This window comes from Argiope bruennichi, chromosome 10 (assembly GCF_947563725.1).
Source record: "Argiope bruennichi chromosome 10, qqArgBrue1.1, whole genome shotgun sequence".
NCBI lineage: Eukaryota > Metazoa > Arthropoda > Arachnida > Araneae > Araneidae > Argiope > Argiope bruennichi.
The window spans coordinates 111,954,852-111,975,953 of NC_079160.1; the positions used below are offsets into that span (position 1 = coordinate 111,954,852).

General features: G+C 27.8%; 1 protein-coding gene and 1 long non-coding RNA gene across 2 annotated transcripts; both read right to left on the reverse strand.

Annotated features, from left to right (window-relative positions):
- Positions 1-1,032: 1,032 nt before the first annotated feature.
- LOC129987730 (gastrula zinc finger protein XlCGF7.1-like) lies at positions 1,033-20,713 on the reverse strand. Its single transcript, XM_056095675.1, has 3 exons — positions 20,601-20,713; positions 7,500-7,650; positions 1,033-2,722 (listed from the first exon to the last, which is right to left on the reverse strand). Exons 1-3 carry the CDS (start codon positions 20,711-20,713, stop codon positions 2,294-2,296), a joined length of 693 nt encoding a protein of 230 aa, XP_055951650.1. The 3' UTR covers positions 1,033-2,293.
- Positions 2,750-14,246, reverse strand: LOC129988431 (uncharacterized). Its single transcript, XR_008785650.1, has 3 exons — positions 14,059-14,246; positions 8,182-8,385; positions 2,750-3,251 (listed from the first exon to the last, which is right to left on the reverse strand). It is a non-coding gene; the product is annotated as an uncharacterized LOC129988431 (long non-coding RNA).
- Positions 20,714-21,102: the final 389 nt, after the last annotated feature.

Here is a 21,102-nt window from a genome sequence, read left to right on the forward strand (position 1 = left end):
TAAAAAAGTTTTTGGACACATTACATCCCAATCTTTACATCAAATAATGACTGAAGGTATTCTTGCAAGTCAATCTAGACACATACATAGCAATATTAAGTTTGAAGAATATCCTTGAATTCAATAAAGAATAAAATAAATATATAAAATAAGATTTTTTTATGAAACAGATAACATTCTCTAAAAAGTTATATAATCCTATTATTTACATGATAAAAAGCCAAAAATAATATACAACAAAATGACTAAGGATTTTTTACTAAATAGGAAACAAATGCAAAACTGGAGAAAAACAAACATTATATATTGTTTTTATGGGATTTTCCCATTTGAAAATCTTTACAGCTAAGAAAGTTTGATTAAATGTACTTTCTACTGTTATATAATATTATAGATAAAAATAATTTCTTCAACAAAAAATATAGCATATATGTAAATGAATTCTAAATTTTAATTTAAACTTTATATTCATATACCAAAGGTAAATTTAAAAGAACTGTTTGATAAAAAAAATGAAACAGATTTGATAAAAGACACAGAATTAAGGAAAGAAACCATTAAATCAATTTTATAAATGAAATACGTTTTTACAAGTTCATACTTCAGCATATCAGATTTTATACTTTTATTAATAAATTCGAGATTTAAAATTTAGATGTATTTTATTAAACCATCATGTAAGTAAATAGTAACTCAAAATGCTGGTCTTGATATTCAACGATTTTGATATGCAAAATATAATACTTTTATTTATTCGATAAAATGCCAGAAATAATATGCAACAAAACGCCAAAGATTTTTTGTAACTTTTCTTACAATATTATCTATAAAGTCAGACATTTATTCAAAAGCTTGATTAATAAAATATATGTAAATTTAAATGATAATTCAAATAAAATTACATGTCTATTATCTCATGATCTTCACTTAATAATTCTTGATTACAATTTTTGTTATATGACTTTACAATAAAACAAATCTTCTAAATTTTAATTATTCAGAAATCTAGAACCTAATTCTAATTTTCTGATTTTTAATTATTCATATTTCAAAGGCAAACTTATAAGAAACATAACAATAAAACTTGATTTTATATATGATACAGATTTAAAAAGCGGAAAGATATATGGATGAAATTGCATCACTAAGAACATGAAGTTACACTATCATATATGAATGAAAAAGGAAGCATATCTTTCTTAACAAACAAAATCAATTATTGAATCATATATATAGCATACATATGTTAATTCTAAACTTTCATAAGTTTATTTTACAGCTCCTTATAAATCAAGAAGCTACAAGACATCCTAGAAGAAAACTTAAATGCTCTAGGCACACATGCAGTAATAAGATAGGAGCAATTTTTTTTTTTACAATACAAATTTTTGTCAATATACATTTGTACATGCAAAATATATCGGCAAATATGTATATACAAAATCTTGTTGATAATGAGGAATTGACTTATAAATATCCATTTAAATGTTTCACAATGTAATAAAAAAACAAATTTATGTTTTTGTCATGCAAAACAAAATTATTAGAACAAAAAATTATTTTAAGACATTTTAATTAAAAATTTTTCAGTCCTTAAGGATACACATTCCTTACCATTTATTTATTACAATAATAATTTTTCTAGGTTAATCTTTAACTTTATGTTAATTATTAACCATTAATGCACAAAACATTTTAGTTCATATTTCGTAGTTGTTTAATTTCCATTCAGAGTAGGACTGTGAATGTATCCTTAAAGAATCCTTGCAATTAAATGCTTTATTATTAATTAAAAAGTAACAGTTCTTCCTTATGCATCTAGAATCTAAATGAATCAATGGAAGATTGTTAAGTAATAGAATGAAGGCAGATGTCTGGGTTTCAGGCAATTTATTCCTCAACATATATAGTGGGACTTTCATCATTTATAAATTATTCATTTTCACTGTCTTATCTTATATATTGTATAAATTATTTATTTAAAAAATATATTTAAATCATGTATGTAACAGAAATAGTATCTCAGTATGTGCCAGTAAAAAAAAAAAAAAAAAGACTCTTAGTATTTGTTTATTGAAATGCTCTTGTAGAAAATGTTTTATTAACATCCCAAATGAATGGCTTATTCCTTTTTTATAATTGTCTTCTGTCTACAATGGTGTGCAATACAGAATGCTTTAATTTAAAAATCACATGCAATTGGTTTCTCTTTTGTATGCATCTGAAAATGCAATTTTAAATTCAACTTTGTAGAAAAGGCTTTGCTATAAACATCACATGATTATGGGTTTTTTTATTTGTTTTTTTGCATATGCACATGCGAGTGTTTTTTTAAATTCCCCTTCTCGGAAAAAGCTTTGTTACAAATGCTACATGTATACGGTTTCTCTTGTGTATGGATACGTAAATGTCTTATTAAATTCTTCTTATAGGGAAATGCTTTGTTACAAAAGTCACATGTATATGGCTTCTCATGCGTATGCATTCGTAAGTGTACTTTTAAATTCCCCCTCCCAGAAAAAGCTTTGTTACAGATATCACATTTGTATGGTTTCTCTTGTGTATGCGTCCTCAAGTGTACTCTTAAATTCCCCTTCACGGAAAAAGCTTTGTTACAAATGTTGCATGCATAAGGTTTCTCTTGTGTATGCGACCGTAAATGTCTTACTAAATCTGGCCGGCGATAAAATGTTTTTTCACATATGTCACATACATGTGGTTTCTCCATTGTTTATGCAATCAGAAAAATTCCCATTTCAAACAATTCTTTCTGTAAACACTCAAATTCAGAAATCACAAGTAGAATATTCTCTTTAGTACCAGCATCTATTCCAAATTTTAATAATGCAAATAAACTGACTTTCTTTGAACATAAATGATTGGCAAAATTGAATTTAAATATCAAAATTAGATGAATTGAGACATCTTTAAATATAATTTCTGAAAATATGTTTTACAGAGTGGGGACTGCACTTTTCTCTTTAAAATAAGTATATGACAATATCCGGAAATATGGATGAATGAATAAATAAAATATGGTATAATTCAATATTTCTAAGTTGATGTAATAAGGAAATTATTATTTTTTAAAATCCTGTTATTCAATTCCTTGCAAGACTGTCATATGGATCTTGGAATAGTCAAACCTTCTAAATGTTCTTGAATATGTTCAGAAAGACTTGATGACTCAATAGTTGTTCAGAATGTCATGGCACAGTTTATCGCATATCTTCATAATGCAAATCTGAAATCTAAAAAAAAAAAAAAATGTTAATGCTGAAATACATTCCGAGATAAAATAGTTAAACTTATTTAAAATACTTATATATTGATTTATTCATTTAATTCATAATTTGCCGATACAAATAAAAATCTACGTAAATATAAGATCGTTTGGTTTCATTGAGCAATAAAAATAGAAATGATTTCTTTTTTTTTAGATTTTTAGCATGAATACAAATACAAAATCCTTATTTTGAAAACTGTGATAATACAGAAAAGAAGTTCAAATACAAGATATCCAGAAATTTAAAAATACTTAAATAAATAATACACCAACTGAACAGAAATATTTATCATTAAACTCAAAAATATTCCCCAGGAAAGCTAAAAAAATATGGAACAAATCTGTTTCATATATTTGAAAATTGTTTCTTTTAATTAACTTGTTCTAAACATTTTATGGGGAAAATATTTAAAGGGACGTTTAAATTTTTCTTTTATATATATATATATATATATATGTATATTAAATCACAGTACCAGTAAAAATTAAAAATAATTAAAGCCATGTATAAAAAATAATTTTAAATTATTGCCTTTTTGATGATAAAATTCATTTTCATTTGCAAAGTAAATAAATAAATAAAAAAGCATAGAAAATATTTGCTGTAAAAAAATATTTAAAATGTAATGCTTTTTTTTTTTTAATACTTGTGATCTGATATCATTTATTTTGCAATAAATATTGAATAATGTGATAGCAATAAAAGCTTTACCTATGACTGTTACAATATGTAATACTTCACTTTTACTTAATCATAAATGAAATATAGATGAAGTATTATAATCATCAAAAAACTGAAACTTTAAATTTTGACGAATCTCTTTGTTTCAGACCTCCTCAAGTCCAAAATGCCATAACTTTTAGCATTATGTCTGCCAGTCTGTGTCTATACATCTGTAAACACAATAACTGAAAAAGGTCTTCACCTATGAAATTTGGTATATGGACTATTTAAATTTGTAGATTTCTATCGAATTTTGAACAAAATCCATTCACAGGGTGTTCGAGTACAAATGAATTCAATGACTATAAAATGCAAAGAATTATGCAGATAAAATTTGGTATATGAATCTATATTTTAGCATCTAAAATATAGATTCATATCAAAGTTTGAACCAAAACGGTCAAATGGTTGACCATCTGTCGGTCTTGGAGTTATGAACATGAATCAGACTCTAAAATATGTTTTTTTAACATGTCAACCATTACTTGTCAAATGAAAATTGCCTAAGATGTCATGTCATGTCAAAGACGAAAAAAAAGTGCTACAATTATCTTTGCAATTTACTAAATGCTGCTTATATTTTAAGAAACAAATTTACATCACCAAAATAGTAATTTAATCTTTATTAATTTTAGCACCTACAGTTAATTGTAATCTGTCTATTCAAAACTTAGAATATTTTTGGAAATTGTACATTAAAAAAAGCTTAGCTTAATATCTCAGAAGACATGCATACGTGCATTTAAGATATAATCAATTTTTAAAAAAATTCAAAGTAGCAAATGTATTAATTAATATCAGAATTAATTTAGTCTTAATTTCCAAAAACCTATCTTAGCAGAGTCATTGGTACATATAATGTCAAAAAGAAGAAAGCAGTTTCTTGATTGAGAGTATTTCCCTCTTATGAATATAAAATGTTAAAAATTTAATCCAATAACAGCTGCAGATGACAAGAGTAGTCAACGATACAGACAAATACTGACAGTCATAAAAATTGCAGTTTGCAATTCTTTCTGTTAATAATATCAGAAAAACTAGATAACAATTCCTATCATACTAATCATTTATGATAAAAGAAGACATTTTTGTATTTCTTCTAATTAATTTGAGACTTCAAATCAACTTGACTTGATCAACAAATAATGTTTGAAGGTATTCTTGCAGGACAATATAAAATTAAAAACACACAACAAATTTAATTATAAAAGATATTCATGAATTCAGCTGAAAATTGTAATGAATATAAGACAAGACTTTTTTTTTAAGAAACAAAATAAATGCAAATTTCAAATATTATATATATATATATATATATATATATAATATTTGAAATTTGTATATTTTTGTGTAAATATAAATATATATATATAATGTTTTCGAATCTTGCCGGCTAAATAATATGTAAAGATATATGTAAAAGTATATAAATAATATGTAAAGATAATTTGTAAAAGTAAAGCAGAAGCAAAAAAGGGGTGAACAGATGATCACTAGCCTTATATAACATAGGATTTCCGGCCACGCGCTGAGGGAAATTACCTTTGACACCTTTTCAAGGGTACCAAAGTATCACTTTCGTTTGAAATGTAGTTCTGATGGCGCATTATTTTTTACAGAGGAATTAATTAAACCGAAAGTGGAATTGGATCACAAAATAAGAGAATATTTTACTATGGTCTAAATTAAGAGTTTAAAATATCATTACATATACATATTTATATATATATATATAATACTTTTTATTAATAATAAAATATCAAAACATAAGATAACACAATGTCTTTCAGAAACATTGAAAATCAAAAAAGTTGAATTAAACCTTTGCTTTCTAGCATTATATAATATCACAGTCAAAAATGATCTATATAATAATACACAGCATATTATTGTTAAACCATCATGCAAGTAAATAGTCAATGAAATTATCATAAGTTTTCAGACTTCTTATATTTACTGATCTTGGTATTCAATAATGACCTCATATTCTCTTGTAAGATTATAAAATTGAATTTCAACACAAAAAATTTAATTAAAAAATATTATTGGTTTAAATGACAGAAATGGGATAAATACTTAAGTCTATTATCTCATGATCTTCACTTTATTTATCATTATAAATTTTGTTAAATGACTTTAAAATGAAATAAGAAAACAAATATCTTCTAAAGTTTAATCATTCGCATTCCAAGAAAAAATTTATAAGAAAGGCTTCAATAGAGCTTGGTTTAATATGATATAAATTCAAAAGGTAGGAAAAAGGTTAAAAAAGCTGCATGGTAAAAAAACATCATTACACCACCATACTTTGGTGGAAAAGGGAGCAAAGTATTCTTAATAAACAGAATCAATTATCAAATCATATACATGAAAGTTTGAATACATCAATTCTAAGCTTTTGTAATAATGTAGTTAAAAACTTTATTACATCACCATATTTTGATTAAAAAGTGAGAGAGGGAGAGAGAGCATAATTTTCTTAAAGATACATAAGTTTCTTTTTCTTTGTTTCATAATTCTTCTTAATAATTTGATTCAAATATCAAATCACACATGGACATGTCAATTCTAAGCTTCTATAATTTTATTTTATAGTTAATTGTAAATGAAAAAGATACAAAGCATCACAGAAGACCATTGACACAAGTTATATGCACATATACAGCAATAAATTGTGAGTACTCTTGTTTACAATATTTATCTCATATATTGCAGAAATTATTTATTTAAAAAATACTTTTTTTTGTAATGTTTTGAAAAACATTACAAAATGTAAGGTTTACTTATTCTTTATGATGTGCTTCTAAGAATGCTTCTTTACAGTAGTGGAATGAGAAAATCTTAAATTACAAACATCCCATGCAAATGGTTTCTCTTTCATATTCAATTTGAAAATGTAGTCTGAAATTCGACTTAGAATAAAAGGTTTCGTTACGTGTCACAGAAATATGCTTTCTCTTGTGTGTGTATGCATAAATGTACTCTTAAATTCTTTTAATGGGAAAAGACTTTATTACAAATGTTACATATATATGGCTTCTGTTTGGTGTGTGATAATAAATGTCTTTTTAAATCAAACTGCCTAGAAAATGCTATATTACAAATGGCACATGTATGTGGTTTTCCTTTCAACTACATCTGTATATATCCTCTTGTCTGAAAAGGATTTGTTACAAATATCCAATTTATAGGTTTCTTCTGCATATGCATACGTAATTTTTGTACTTTAAAATTCAAAAGAGATGGGGGGGGAGCATTTTAAATAGCCGGCGTCCTGGCATAGGGGTAGCAAGTCTTCCCCGTGATCTGGGCATCCCGGGTTTGAGTCCTGATTCGGGCATGGTTGTTCTTCTTCTGTGAGGTGTATGAATGTGCCCCCCTGTAAAAAGGGGTTGTGCAAGCGAATGTGACATATGAAATAGCTAAGTCGTACTCTTGGCCGTACTGAAAAAACAAAATTGGCAAAATCACTTCGATTAAATCGCTGACAGATCTGTCAGTGGGTTGTAAAGTGCCAAAAGTAACAACAACAAAAACAAATTTTAAATTCCCTTTCTCAGAAAATGCTTCGTCACAAAACTCACATTTGTACGGTTTGTCTTGTGTATGAGTTTGCACATGTATTCTTAATTTCTCCTTCCTGGAAAAAGCGTTTTTACAAAAATCACATGAATATAGTTTTCTATGAGCTCTTGAATATTCTCTTAATCTCCATTAGAGAAAAGACTTTGTTACAAATGTCACATGCATACAATTTCTTTTTCCTATGCGACCGTAAATGTTCTTTTACACTAGATCAGAGTGAATGTTTTATTACAAATATTGCATACAGTTTCTCCATTGAGTGAATTAGAAAAATGTATTTTATTGCAATTCTGTCCATAACCACTCAAGTCCAGAATCACAAGCTTAAAGAGAAACAGAATTTTAATGACGCAAACATGCTAATTGTTTTTGTGTTTTTAAACATATATGGATGGCATAAGATTTTCCCATTAGGACAATAAAAAGATATATTTGAATGTAATTTTTGCAAATATGTTTTATTGCTTGGATTATATGAAGCTTCCCTTTCCTAGATAAATGTAATAATATAAGCAGATATGCATTAATAAGGAATAATAATATAATGCAAATAAAAACTTTTAGAGTGAGGTAAATGTGAAATTACTCTTTTTCATTCCATGATACTTGATTCCTTGCCCTATATGTTGTTTATAGCAGTCTGGTAGTGTGGGCATTGAAATGGTCATTTCTCCTTATAGATGTCATTCAGAATGCAAACATTTTCATTCAGAAAAATGTGAAGATTCAATAGCTGTTTTAATCATCCTGGTACCATGTGTCACGTTTTCTCATAATGCATATTTGAAATCTAAAAAAAAAAAAAAAAAATTATTAAGTGAAATTAGGCCAAGACATTTACATATATATATTTCTTTAGTTTCCTTATTTAATTAGTCATTTGCCAATTGATGTATAAATTATAGAGGAGCATAATAAGTTGATTTTGGTTCAATAGAAATATTTCATTTTTCAAAAAATCTTCAGAATCAATGCGAAATTATGTATTTTGAAACACAGATATTTGAAAATTTATAAATCAATAATTCACGAAAGAAACCGGAAATTACCATGAAGCCATATTATATATATATATAATATAGCCGGTTCGCAAAGCAAAATCTGTAGCACAAGGTGCAACACAAATAGTGATGGGAAGCAAAATTCAGGTTGGGAGATTTGGTTTTTAACAGTATGTAAATGTTGAATGCATCATAATGATGCATAAAGATTACAAGTACATGAGTACAGTGTTCCATACTCTCAGACGAACAAGAACAAACTACTTACGATTATACATTTCTGTTTCTATGATAGGCACAAGCTCAAATGTCATTTATCAATGTTTTGAAAGTTGCAGGTCAATAATAACCGTTTGACCTTCAGTAACAGTAAATTTGGCTGATCCTACACTACATGAATTTACATAGAATCAGCATAGAATTTACATAGAATCAGCATAGAAGCATTCTATGTTTCATAAAAATGTTGATACTTTGTGCTTTTCACGCAGGTTATTCTGGAGCAGTTCTGGCCCGCAATCTGGAACTCCATAAGGCAATTCATGTAATGTTGTGTGAATTATTCTCAAGGAATGTATATACAAATTAAAATAAATACAAGAAATTAAACTTTATAAAAAATAATCATCAGAATTTTAACTATATAAGCAAATTATGACCAAGATAAATTGTTCAACAGGATAAAATAGTAGTTTCAAACACTTTTAAGGAATAGCGAATAAACTCCCATATCAGACAAAAGTAACTTTATCATTAAAAGTAAGGATAAGAATTATAAGGACCTTTTAAACACTTTAGAGAAGAAATAAGCTTTAACATTAATGAAATCATTTTAAAGACAGAATTAAGAGTTTTGATGAAAATTACAAGATTGGGCAAAAAAAGTATTCAGTTTTATATGAATATAACATAGATAATCAACGTAATTAATACTGATAATAAAATTATATGTTAAAATAAAATTCATCCAGTTGGAGAATTATCTAACAGAGATTATCACCAGTAAATGATAATTACTTTATTACACTACAATTACTTGCATTAAGAAAAAATATTATGCTTCCACTTCATTAACATCTTGGTTCCTTGAAAGAAAAAGAAAAATGAAGGTTTGGAGCACAAGTAAACAAATCTAAGATATTAAAATCTGCAAATTTTGATAGCTTTGTAAATAATTTTCTATTTCTTTTTGAAATTTTACTACCTAACTCATTCATATGTTCAGTTTTCCTACAAGTAGCTTTTCATAATGCATTAAACTTTTTTTAGTAAAGAAAAGTCATTGGTTTGTTCAGTTAGTGCATTAGCTTTGCATTCAATTTCAGCAATTTCCTTTTCCAAGAAAGATTCATATTTCTGTAAAGAGATCAAATTCACTTGTACTTAATATTAAAAAATATATATTAATAATAATGTTGATATACAATAAATAAATGATCTATAAAGAAATAACCAATTTCAGAATAGCAACAGCAAACTGAAGGTCAATTAAAAACTAACTTATGCCATTTTCAAGAACACACAAAATTATCCCTGAAAATAAATTATTTTTCGCTACCCAGATATGCAAAAGCAACTAAAAGAGCCAAGACACAACCTTCCAACATTCCTAACCAAGATAATTCTTCAAAACAATGAAAGGGATATAATTTTTGCATACTATTAGCATTTCCCTTACCTGAGGAAAAAATTTTTTACAACTTTCAGACTCATCGGCATTTCGCAAGAGATGAAAAATCAGACATCGAAAAGGCAATACATTTAAATAATTTGGCAGGTCTAGCATAAGGAAATTCAGGGTTTTTTTTGTTTTTTTTTTTAACCTACAGAAGAAATAGCCATTTGTATAAAAATAAATAAGCACTTTTAAGACTCTTATATAAGAACTGTTGTAAGACAGGAATTTTTAAGGAGTTATAAAGATGCTATGCATCTGCAGTTTATATAAATATGTAACATTTTAAATAAAAAGTTAAGGTAATTAATAACAATTTTTGTATCAGTTAAGAGAATGTAAGAAAATTATTTATTTAACACTTAACTATTCTGTTAGCATATGACTGAATTTAACATTAATATTTTATGGTCCAAATTTTAGGAATGTGTAAAGTAATAAAAGATCTTCCAGCAACTCCACTTTAAAGTATGATATAAATTCTTTCAAATTAATTTATAGAATAATTATTTTACAAGTAAATGGAATCCAGATTTCCATCAATATATTTTGTTAAATAATAAGAATTATGCACATTCATATATCCCCCAAAAAATAAAAAATATATATGCATTTTTTTTTTCAACAATCAAAATAATTTGCTGGTATAATTGTTAAGCAATATTATTTACATAACTTCTTCTGACCTAAAAAAATTATCATTATGTCCATTGCTACATAACTCTGTTTACTCTTTTTTTGATAGAAAATAAATGAATTTGACTCAATAGATCATATCAAAATAATACAAATGAAGGCAACAGCATTTTCATTTATTTATTAGCAAACGATAATGTGTTCTCTTTTTGTAAGTATGTGGTCAAAATGTTACACGACTAAAAACAAAGCATTTTTATTATTAAATAAAAATAAATAAAGTAATATTTTAAGAAACACAAACAAGTTTCAAAATTGTTAAAAGACCTAGAAATTCAAAGAGACGAAAATAATGCATTAAAAATTCCCATTATGTACTGTAAATATTAGTATGTATGTATTATCTATATTTGTATGCAAATATTAGCACACTTTTTATTTAGGGAGGGTGATTAGCAAAGATTTGCATTTGTTAATCAGATATGCAGTAGGATTCCTTAAAAAAAGATGTATGAATGGCAAGTGTTGTTATTTCAGTCAAATGTTAACTAATTTATAGTTTCACAAAATAAAGAACTTCAGCTTTTATATTTGATTTTTCTTTTATTTCCTAGACAGAAATAAACAAATTAACACTGACTATGTTTTATAATAGATAAAGTGTAAACAATGAGAAAATAATAAAGAAGAATGTTAAAGTTAAACATTTTGCATTTGTTTAACGAGTTTTCTTTCAATGACAAATAATTCAATGCATCAAGATATTCTTGTTAAATTAAGTATTAAAAAATATTCAAATTCTTTATAAAAAATATGAACATAAAGAAATATATATATATCTTTAATAAGAACATTCAATGCACAAAATAGTATTCATAAAAAGAAAAGGGGAAAAAAATAGTTATTTAATTCATAATCTTTTTTCAATATGTAGTTTTTATGTTGATTGCAAAAAGAAGAAAATTTAAATAATATATTAATTTGAACGTTATATAAATTATATAACATATTGAATCATTAATTGTTATAGCAAATAATTTTGGTACTTATTAACTAATGGTAAAAGAGCCAAAACTCTCCAAATATATCACAAAAACCAAATTGGCATTGCAACCTTACAAGAGGAAAACAAGCATCTGTTTACAATGTTTATACAAAGTTTACAGAAAGCAAATCATATTTTCACCAACAAAATGCCAATCCTTCACCGTTAATTAAAAAGTATTACAATTTCTACAAATAATTTTTCAATCTATAGTACATTATATATAGATACATAAAATTTTCAAGAGAGAGGTAGTCCATGGTGTGTAAACTAATTTTATCTTAAAAGATAACTACTTTATAAATACCTTTTAAGCACCTTTAAAGAAAAAATAAAAACTAACATTCACATAGAATTTTATTATTACAGAATTATGATTAAATGAAATAAATTAAGTTGGGTATTAACTAAGTAAGTATCCAATTTTATAAAAATATAAACATGAAATACTACAGGAAATTACTGAATATTTTTCACCAATATTTAAACTGGATTATTTAAAATGTTTTTATGAAAGTTTCATTAGAAAAATTTTAAAGACTGTTATTACATATCTTTAATTAATTAATTGCACTACAGTTAGAAGTGTAAGAAAAAAAAGTCATTTCAATAACATTATTATCAAAAAAGATCTGTTTGAAAAGACTGTTATTTTATTAAAACCACAATTCCTTGAAAAAGTTTAAGAACATAAATAAATATAGAATATATTATTGATTTTATTAAATAAGTAAATAAAATGTTTTTTTATCAATTATTTTTCCAAATACTTTCAATTTTTTCATTGATAACTTTTCCAAACTCATTAGATTTTCTTAGCAAGATTATTAGATTAGTTTCTGGCTTGTCAAACAATATTCAGCTTTACATTCAATTTCTGCCACTTCCTTTTTTTATGAGAATTTCTTCTTTTTCCAGATAGAGATTAAAAAATCAGAGTCTGACTTTCTTCATGTCATTGACAGCTAACTATTTCTTTTGCTATCTGCTTTCCCAAAAATAAGCAATATTTTAAATGGGCTAATATTGCTAATATTCTCAGTTCTTCAGCAATGTTTATTGAATGGATCCCAGACTACATGTTATGAAACATATGATATTTTTCATTCAAATTTTCCACTTCAGTATTTTAATTAATACTTAATTCTTTTTCAATGGATGTTTGTTCACAAAAAAGAATGAAAATAATTTTCTAAACTGTATTAAAAAGCAAAAGTTCGATCCTCACTTAGTTACATTTGCAGAAATAGATTAATACATACAAGACACATGTCTTTCCAGTACTTTATTGCATACACCCTAATAAACTATTGCTTTTTGCAACGGCATAAAAATTAAGAACTTTGGATAAGATCATGAATATCTTAAGTACACAGATTTTCAGTTTTTAGAGTCCTTGTATTGTAAGGCAGGGGGGAAAAAGTGCAAGAGAATTGTTTTTGATTTTTTCTGAAACCTTTTGATCAACCAGTTTAATCCAAAAGTTATGCCAGAGCTGTAATTTTAGAAACAAGGTAACACCAAATTTCAAAGAAAATGGATTTTAGAGTTTTCTTCAACTCAGGGATTTGTTTTTGACCAAATAAAAAAGAAATTTTCTTTCTTACATAATTTATTCCCAAAAAATACAAAGATATTAAAATTTGCAAGGGCTTAAATTTTTAAAATTGACATATGAAAGAAAACTTTCAAGGCAATGTTAAGTGTGGAAATTGCATTATATTAAAAAATTAAAATAATAAAGCATTCTATAAAAATGTTTTTTGTTCAAAAATAGAACACTGCAAAAAAAAAAATCTAATTAGTCAGAAACGGAAGCAATACGTGCCCTTCCAACTGGAACACTCGGAAAAACACACACGAGATTTCTCTGTTTTACCTATTTGAAATTCTCTTAATATGAATGTTTATATAACACAACTGATGGCTTTCAGCATTCTGAAACGTTTTCTACTGATTTCGAATGAAAAATATAACATTTCTGATTTCGAATTCTAAGCGTCTCTTGCGCTAGAAATGAAAGGTACCAATTGTGCGATGGGGCAATTCATGTACTTATAAATGGATACATTAATGATGTAGACTTCATCCCTTATGTAAACTTACCAAATTTGACAGTCCTATTTTGTTTCTTGATAAGGAAGGGAAATGCCTAAAGCATTCAAGAAATTTTAATAATTTTGTATGAAGCAAAACACTTAAAAAAATAAAAAACATCCCTTAAAATATAAAACAGAAAGGAATCGTTTAAGGCTTATTTAACTTATATCATATTTTTCTCTAAAACCTGTCGAAATGTTATTTCGGCCAGTAAGCAATCGTTCACTTCAACCGGTTCATAGCTCCGAACCGAAAATAAACGAATCCAACTACAATTATCATGAACTGCAGAGGTTCCTGTCCAGTCCAAGGGTCCTAGCAAAGACAGAAAACAACTACTTTTTTCAGATGAAGAAGTTACGTTGATAATTTATTGTTTCTAGAATGAAATCAGTCTGATACCCGACATAGAGAAAAAAAAAATAGCAGGAAAATGTTTATTTTTTTTTTTCAATAATTTCAACTGGAATGATGATTTGTGTGTGAATGCGTAGGTGAAAGACATTACTATTCAAGAAAAAATTATTATAACAATAAGAAATCTATAAAATACAGAAAAATTTCTCGTTATATAATAGTACACTCTGTTGTTCGCATCTTAAGCAATCATATATTTCAATTATATAGCAATATAAGCAACCATATATTTCAATTAATGGTTTTCCTCGAATTAAACATGAAGTCAAGAAAATATATAGGCTTTAATTTTTTTTAAATAAAGTGTTTTGATTACTTTTTGCAAATATTATCATACATGCATCTTTTTAGCTTGGATTTTTATTTTTATTTTCTTGTAAATTATTAGCAGTCTCTTTGCACTAGGACAATACTGAACAAGCTGATTTTGATGAAAACGCTAAGAATTCTAGATTCCACATTTAAAAATTTTCACATTTTATTTACTGGTTGTTTTCTCCTTTTTTAAGTGAAATCTCACACTTTCGTCCGGTTGGTCTAATAAAATCCTCCTATAGTCGTGAGTTTGTAGTACCTATTGTAGTGAAAGATTATAAGTCAGTTAACAGCTACGTTACCCGAGCAATTGCTTTTATATCGTGGTCATGTTACTGGACTGCGAACCACAAGGTCCCAGGTTCTATTCTCGCTCATCCCAATTCGCCACATTGGTGACCTCGGACGATGAACCGTCAACCTTCGTACAGCTGTTGTGGCGCCATCTACCCACAGCAAACAAAGGCGTCAGAATCACTTGACGCAGCAAACCAAAGTCGTCAGACTCACTTGACGCAGCAACACAAAAAGGCCGCAGGAACCCAAAGTCGTGAGACTCACTTGACGCAGCAGCACAAAAAGGCCGCAGGTACGCAAAGTCGTCAGACTCACTTGACGCAGCAACAGCATCAGCAACCATTCATCCATACACGCTCGCCATAAAGCTTGGCGCTACTCAAATGGGTACAGGCGCATTAGAATCAACAGTTAATATATCACCACTCAACAGCCATATTGTTCGACTCACTGGAAGGAGAGTCTGTAGTGAAAGCTTAAAAGCCAGTTAACAGCTACGCTACCCGAGCAATTACTTCTGTATCGTGGTCATGTTACTGGACTGCGAACCACAAGGTCCCAGGTTCTATTCTTGCTCACCTCAATTCGCCATACTATAAAGCAACATTCAAAATTATTCAAAAGCTGCAGTCTCTTCTCAGCCATTTCATATTATAATAACAAATATTTTGTTACTCATCATCATTAAGGACTCATTAATATAATAAAAACTTCCAAAGTTTTGCAATAGCAGAGATAAAAATTATATAATTTTTCTTACTATCGAACTCGATCATTTAGGATACTTCTGAAAATACAAAAATACATTGTGTCTTTTAGCTTATTCTCATACTAAAAAAGAGAAAAAGTTTAATCAAAAAGTAGATCTGAAATCTTACTTCAGTTTCATTATCATCTGCTTTGATTTTAATTAAGATCTCCCTCGAGCTTCCATTCTGCATTACCTAATACATTCTTCTAGCATTACGCAAATTTTTAAAATTATCGAGAATGGAGCCAAATCTTCCAAAATTCCATGGTTCTTAGCTGATTTCTAATCTTTATATTAGCATTTAAATGACCCTATATTTAAAAGATAATTAAAATAACAACAACACCCAGATTTTTAATCCTATGCTCCAAGAATTAGATTTAATGTTCACCATCCTAATCCCTTTCACATTTTTACATTATGAAAAGTTAGTCAATTTTGTGCTCTTTTTGAGCAGTTTCAAATATAGGAAAATTCCACAATCATCCTCGTCATTGTACGATGAGGAACAATGATTTATTTCTGATGATTCAACTAATAAAATTGTTAATAAAAGGTTTTTTGGAATATTTGTCTGTGTAAAAAATATCGGGTTTTGGATGTTTGAAGAGTTGATGCTGCGTATAAAAAATCGTCAGTGGTCTATTTTTTTTATTCTTTATTATTGTTTGTTGATAAAATAACTCAAAAACACTTAAAAACTAAACGGATGAAATTTGGCTATGGTATTTACACCAAATTTGTAGATTTCTATTAAATTTTAAGCAAAATCTATTAAGAGGAAATCAGTCTGTTCGGCTATTCGAATCTAAATTAACACGATATTTACAAAATAAAGAGAGATAAATAGATAAAATTAGTTACTCAGTTTTAATGTCTATAGTATAAACACTTGTCAAAGTTTGGGCCAAATATGAGCAGGGGAATGACTATCTCTCGGTCACCTCCTTGATTACATGTCTGACCGCTTTCAGAAACATGTAATCGCCATAGCTCAAAAATGCAATGACTTAAATATATCGAATTTGGCATGAATTTTGTGACTACAAATGTAGTTTTGTTTCAAATGGTTGGAAATGACATGTCTAAAACACAAATTCGATTTTTGGATACCATTAAACGCATGCCAGGAATTAATCCCCAAAAGACTCTGCAAGAATGGCACAATAGATTCAGTAAAAATCCTAAATTCACATCAAAGATAAATATTTCGTAACTGTTCTACGCCATTGCCATGGAAGGCATTCTCTGTGATAACACCTTAATTTGAGAGTACGCGAGAAGGTTTTAAGGAGACCACTTCCCACTGGGGATTTATCATTGTCAGTTATACATTCGACATCCACATATCTCGGCTAATGATGAACGTTTCTCACGGTTTAAAGGCTTAAGGATTCTAATCATGCCGACTTCTTTACACACACGCTAGCGCAAACATACACACACATATATTTGACTTGCACTACAAATACTACTACAGATATACTACTTGAACTTAAAACCATATACTAAATTTGGTATATTTAAGTCATTGCAAGTTTTTCCCAATCGATTGAAACAAAAATTCGACACAAAACTAAACTTGTAGTCTCAAAAGTCCATACCAAATTTGATATACTTAAGTCATTGAGTTTTTGAGTTATCGCGTTTACATGTTTCTGAAAGTACAGACCGACAGACATTCACCCTTTCGATAGATTTGACTCAAAATTCGGTCGATATCTACTATATAAAGGTTAAATTTGTTTCCGAATTTTATCGATTTATCTCTCTTCGTTTTGTAGTTAACTTATATTCGAACAGGCAAACAAACCGCTTTCCTCTGAACGGATTTTGCACAGAATTTAATAGAAATCTAAAAATGTGGTGTAAAGATCATATCCAAATTTTACCCATTTAGCTCAAAGAGTTTTTAAGTAATCTTTGTCACAACCAGACAAATAGACAGACGTTTTCCAAAAATATGTTTTTTGAAATCAAGGAGGTTTAAGATAAGATTTGTCAAAATCTCGACTTCGAATTTTTTCGGCAATTATAATACTTTCTCTATACTTCGTGTACGAGAATGTGAAAAAGCGGCATACTTATTTCTGCAGTTTACTAAAAAATTTTCATATTTCCAGAAACCATTTTAAATTGTTGCAACAATAATTGAAACATGAGTTCTAACTTGTTATCCATAACTAGTAATACATTTAATCAAATTTTAGAATATATTCGAAAGTCGTGCATAAAAAAAAATCTTTAAAATTATTTAAAAGGATACATGTGCGTGTTCTAAGATTTCAGATGCAACAAAAGCTTTTTAAAATTCAAACTAATATATATTACCAAACATCTGAATTAATGCAGCCTTGATTTTGAATTCCCAAAAAACCTATCTTAACTGAATTGTGGTTACATGATTATGACAAAAAAGAGTAATGAAGTTCCTTTTAATTGAGACTGCGTCCCTCCCTTTAATATGCATTTGAGAATACAACTAAAATGTAATAATTTAAATTCAGTATTAACTGCTGACAGCGAATAAAGAGCAGGAAATGAATCTCAAAGACATCAACAGATATAACGAGTGCTGTTTGCAATTCCATTTATGAACATAATCAGAGAAACTAAATTATAGCAGACATCATCAGTGATCCTTTATGACAATTTTTTTAATGCACATTTATTCTAATTAATTTATGATTTCATTGTGCATGAAATTATTTCTACTAATTACGAGCAATTCAACATCTTAAAAAAGTTTTTGAGCACTGTACATCCTGCTCATGACATCAAATAACACTTGAAGATATCCTTGCAAAGTAATTTGAAATTTCAAACACCCAACAAATTCTAAAAAAATAAATATCCGTGAATGTAATCAAGAACTGAAATGAATACAAAATGCAAGATTTTTTTAAGAAACACAACAAATGCAAAAGATATTTTTAAAAACTTTTTTATATAATACTTTTATTTACAAGATAAAATGACAAATATATTACATTGTCTTTCAAAAATCTTCAAAATTAAAGATTGTTGAAATAAATATTTGTTTTCAACAACTATACAATATTACAAAGATTATCTATACGACAAAACAGAAAGCACATGGTTATACGCTAAATTTTAACTTTGTACTTAAATTTAAACTTCTTTTTCATATACTAAGGACAAATTTACAATACCATTTGATACAAAAAGTTTTCGTATAGAAAAAAAAAGTTTGATGGCAGGAAAAGATTTTAAATAAATCGCATAACTGAAAAACGTCTTTACAATATCATACTCCTGCACACCAAATTTTATATTCATATTAAAATAGCTTAGAATGCACATTATTTAACCATCAGGCAATCATACACAATTGTTCTGACCTACTTGAAGGCACACGGAAATACTGAATGATCGGAACAACGCGATAGCATAGGCAAGAACTTTGCTCGAGTGTTAAGGGTCACCGGTCACGGTACAACATTTCTCGTAGGAAGCCCATCCTGTCACAGTAGAGGGTAGCTGACCTACTCTGTACCATTTTTATACACATACCCGAAACTTCTCATCCCCGTATTTGGCTGCCCCCAAAGGATAAAAATTGCCACAAAGTATCTAAATCGACCGTTGTAAAGATTCAATGCACGAGACAGTATTAAAATAAATTCCATATTGATAAACCTCCTCACAACATTGTTCGAAATTTTACATTCGTATTCGCAATATTCAGATGCATGTTGTTAAACCATCATGTAAATAAAAAAAGTGAAAGAAAATAGAAATTTTAAGAATCCTTATACTACTTGATCTTAATATTTAATATTAATCTCGGTGTTTTTTTAAAGTTCTCTTACGGTCATTTATACGAAAATTTAATCTAAAAAATATATGAGAATATAAATCAATTGAAATAAGTACTTAAGATTTTCACTTCCTTTATTCATTCACTGGAATTTTTTTTAAATGTCCTTACAATGGAATAAAAAGCACATATATTCTAAATTTTAATTATTCGCATTCCAGGAATTAATTTATAATAAACAATGATATAAAATTTAATTTAATGTAAGATACAGATTCAGAAAGCAGGATGAAACATTAAAGAAACTGTATGGTTAAAAATACATTATTATATCGCCACACTTCTGTGAAAAAAAAAGAAACATAATCTTCTTGATACAAAGAATCCATTACCGAATCATACACATATTTCTAAACTTTCATAAGTTTATTTTATATTTAATTGTAAATCAAGAAGAAAATGGAACCAGTTATAGATCAACGTACAATAATAAAATGGAGACACTTTTGTTTACATTAGTTGTATAGTAAAAATTGTTCAAATTATTTATTTAAAGAAATATCTTTAAATTACATAATACATAAAATTATTGTTTTTCTTAGTATGTACCAGTAAAGATATGTTGAAAGCCGATGAAATGCTTTACTAAATACGACTAAGTGTACGATTTATTCATTCTTCATAATATGCTTCAGCAAATGCCTCTTTAAAGAATTGCAATGAGAAATTCTCATGTTACAAATGTCACAAGCGAATGGCTTCTCTTTCGCATACGTCCCTAAATGTACTCTTAAATTAAACTTTTCCGCAAAAGCTTTGTTACAAAACTCATGTGAATGATTTCTCTTGCGTATGAGTCCGTAAATGTACTCTTTAAATTCCCCATCTCAGGAAAAGTTTTGTTACCAAAATCACATACGGTTTCTCTTGTGTATGTGTTCGAGAATGCTTTCTTAAATTCTATATCTCAGAAATTTTTTTTTTCACAAATGTTGCATGTGTGAGATTTTCTCTTTGGTATGCGACCGTAAATGTCTTTTTACACTCGATCGCAGATTGAATGTTTTATTACAAATATCGCATGTGTATGGTTTCTCCATTGAGTATAGAATTAGAAAAATATGTTTTTAAAGCAATTCTGTCAGTAAACACTCAGGTTCTGAAGTTACAAGCTTGAAGGGAAAAGATCTACATGATACAAACAGTTTAAATAGCTTTATAAAAAAAACTATAGAGGGGGCATGTAAATCCTGAGAATTTCGGAAAAATCGACAAAAATATCAACTTTTCAATGAGTTAAAAATGATCTTTGAACCTTTGACTTATTAATCTGAAAATTTAAAATCAATCGGACAAGTATTTAGTGAGATATGGAATTATTTTGTTTAACGCGTTATGGGGTCCACGCCTACTTTCAGTGTTTACATCAAACATATTTCATGTGCAAGTAGCCAAGCCGCTAATTCCCCTCCCCCCCCCATGAAATAAA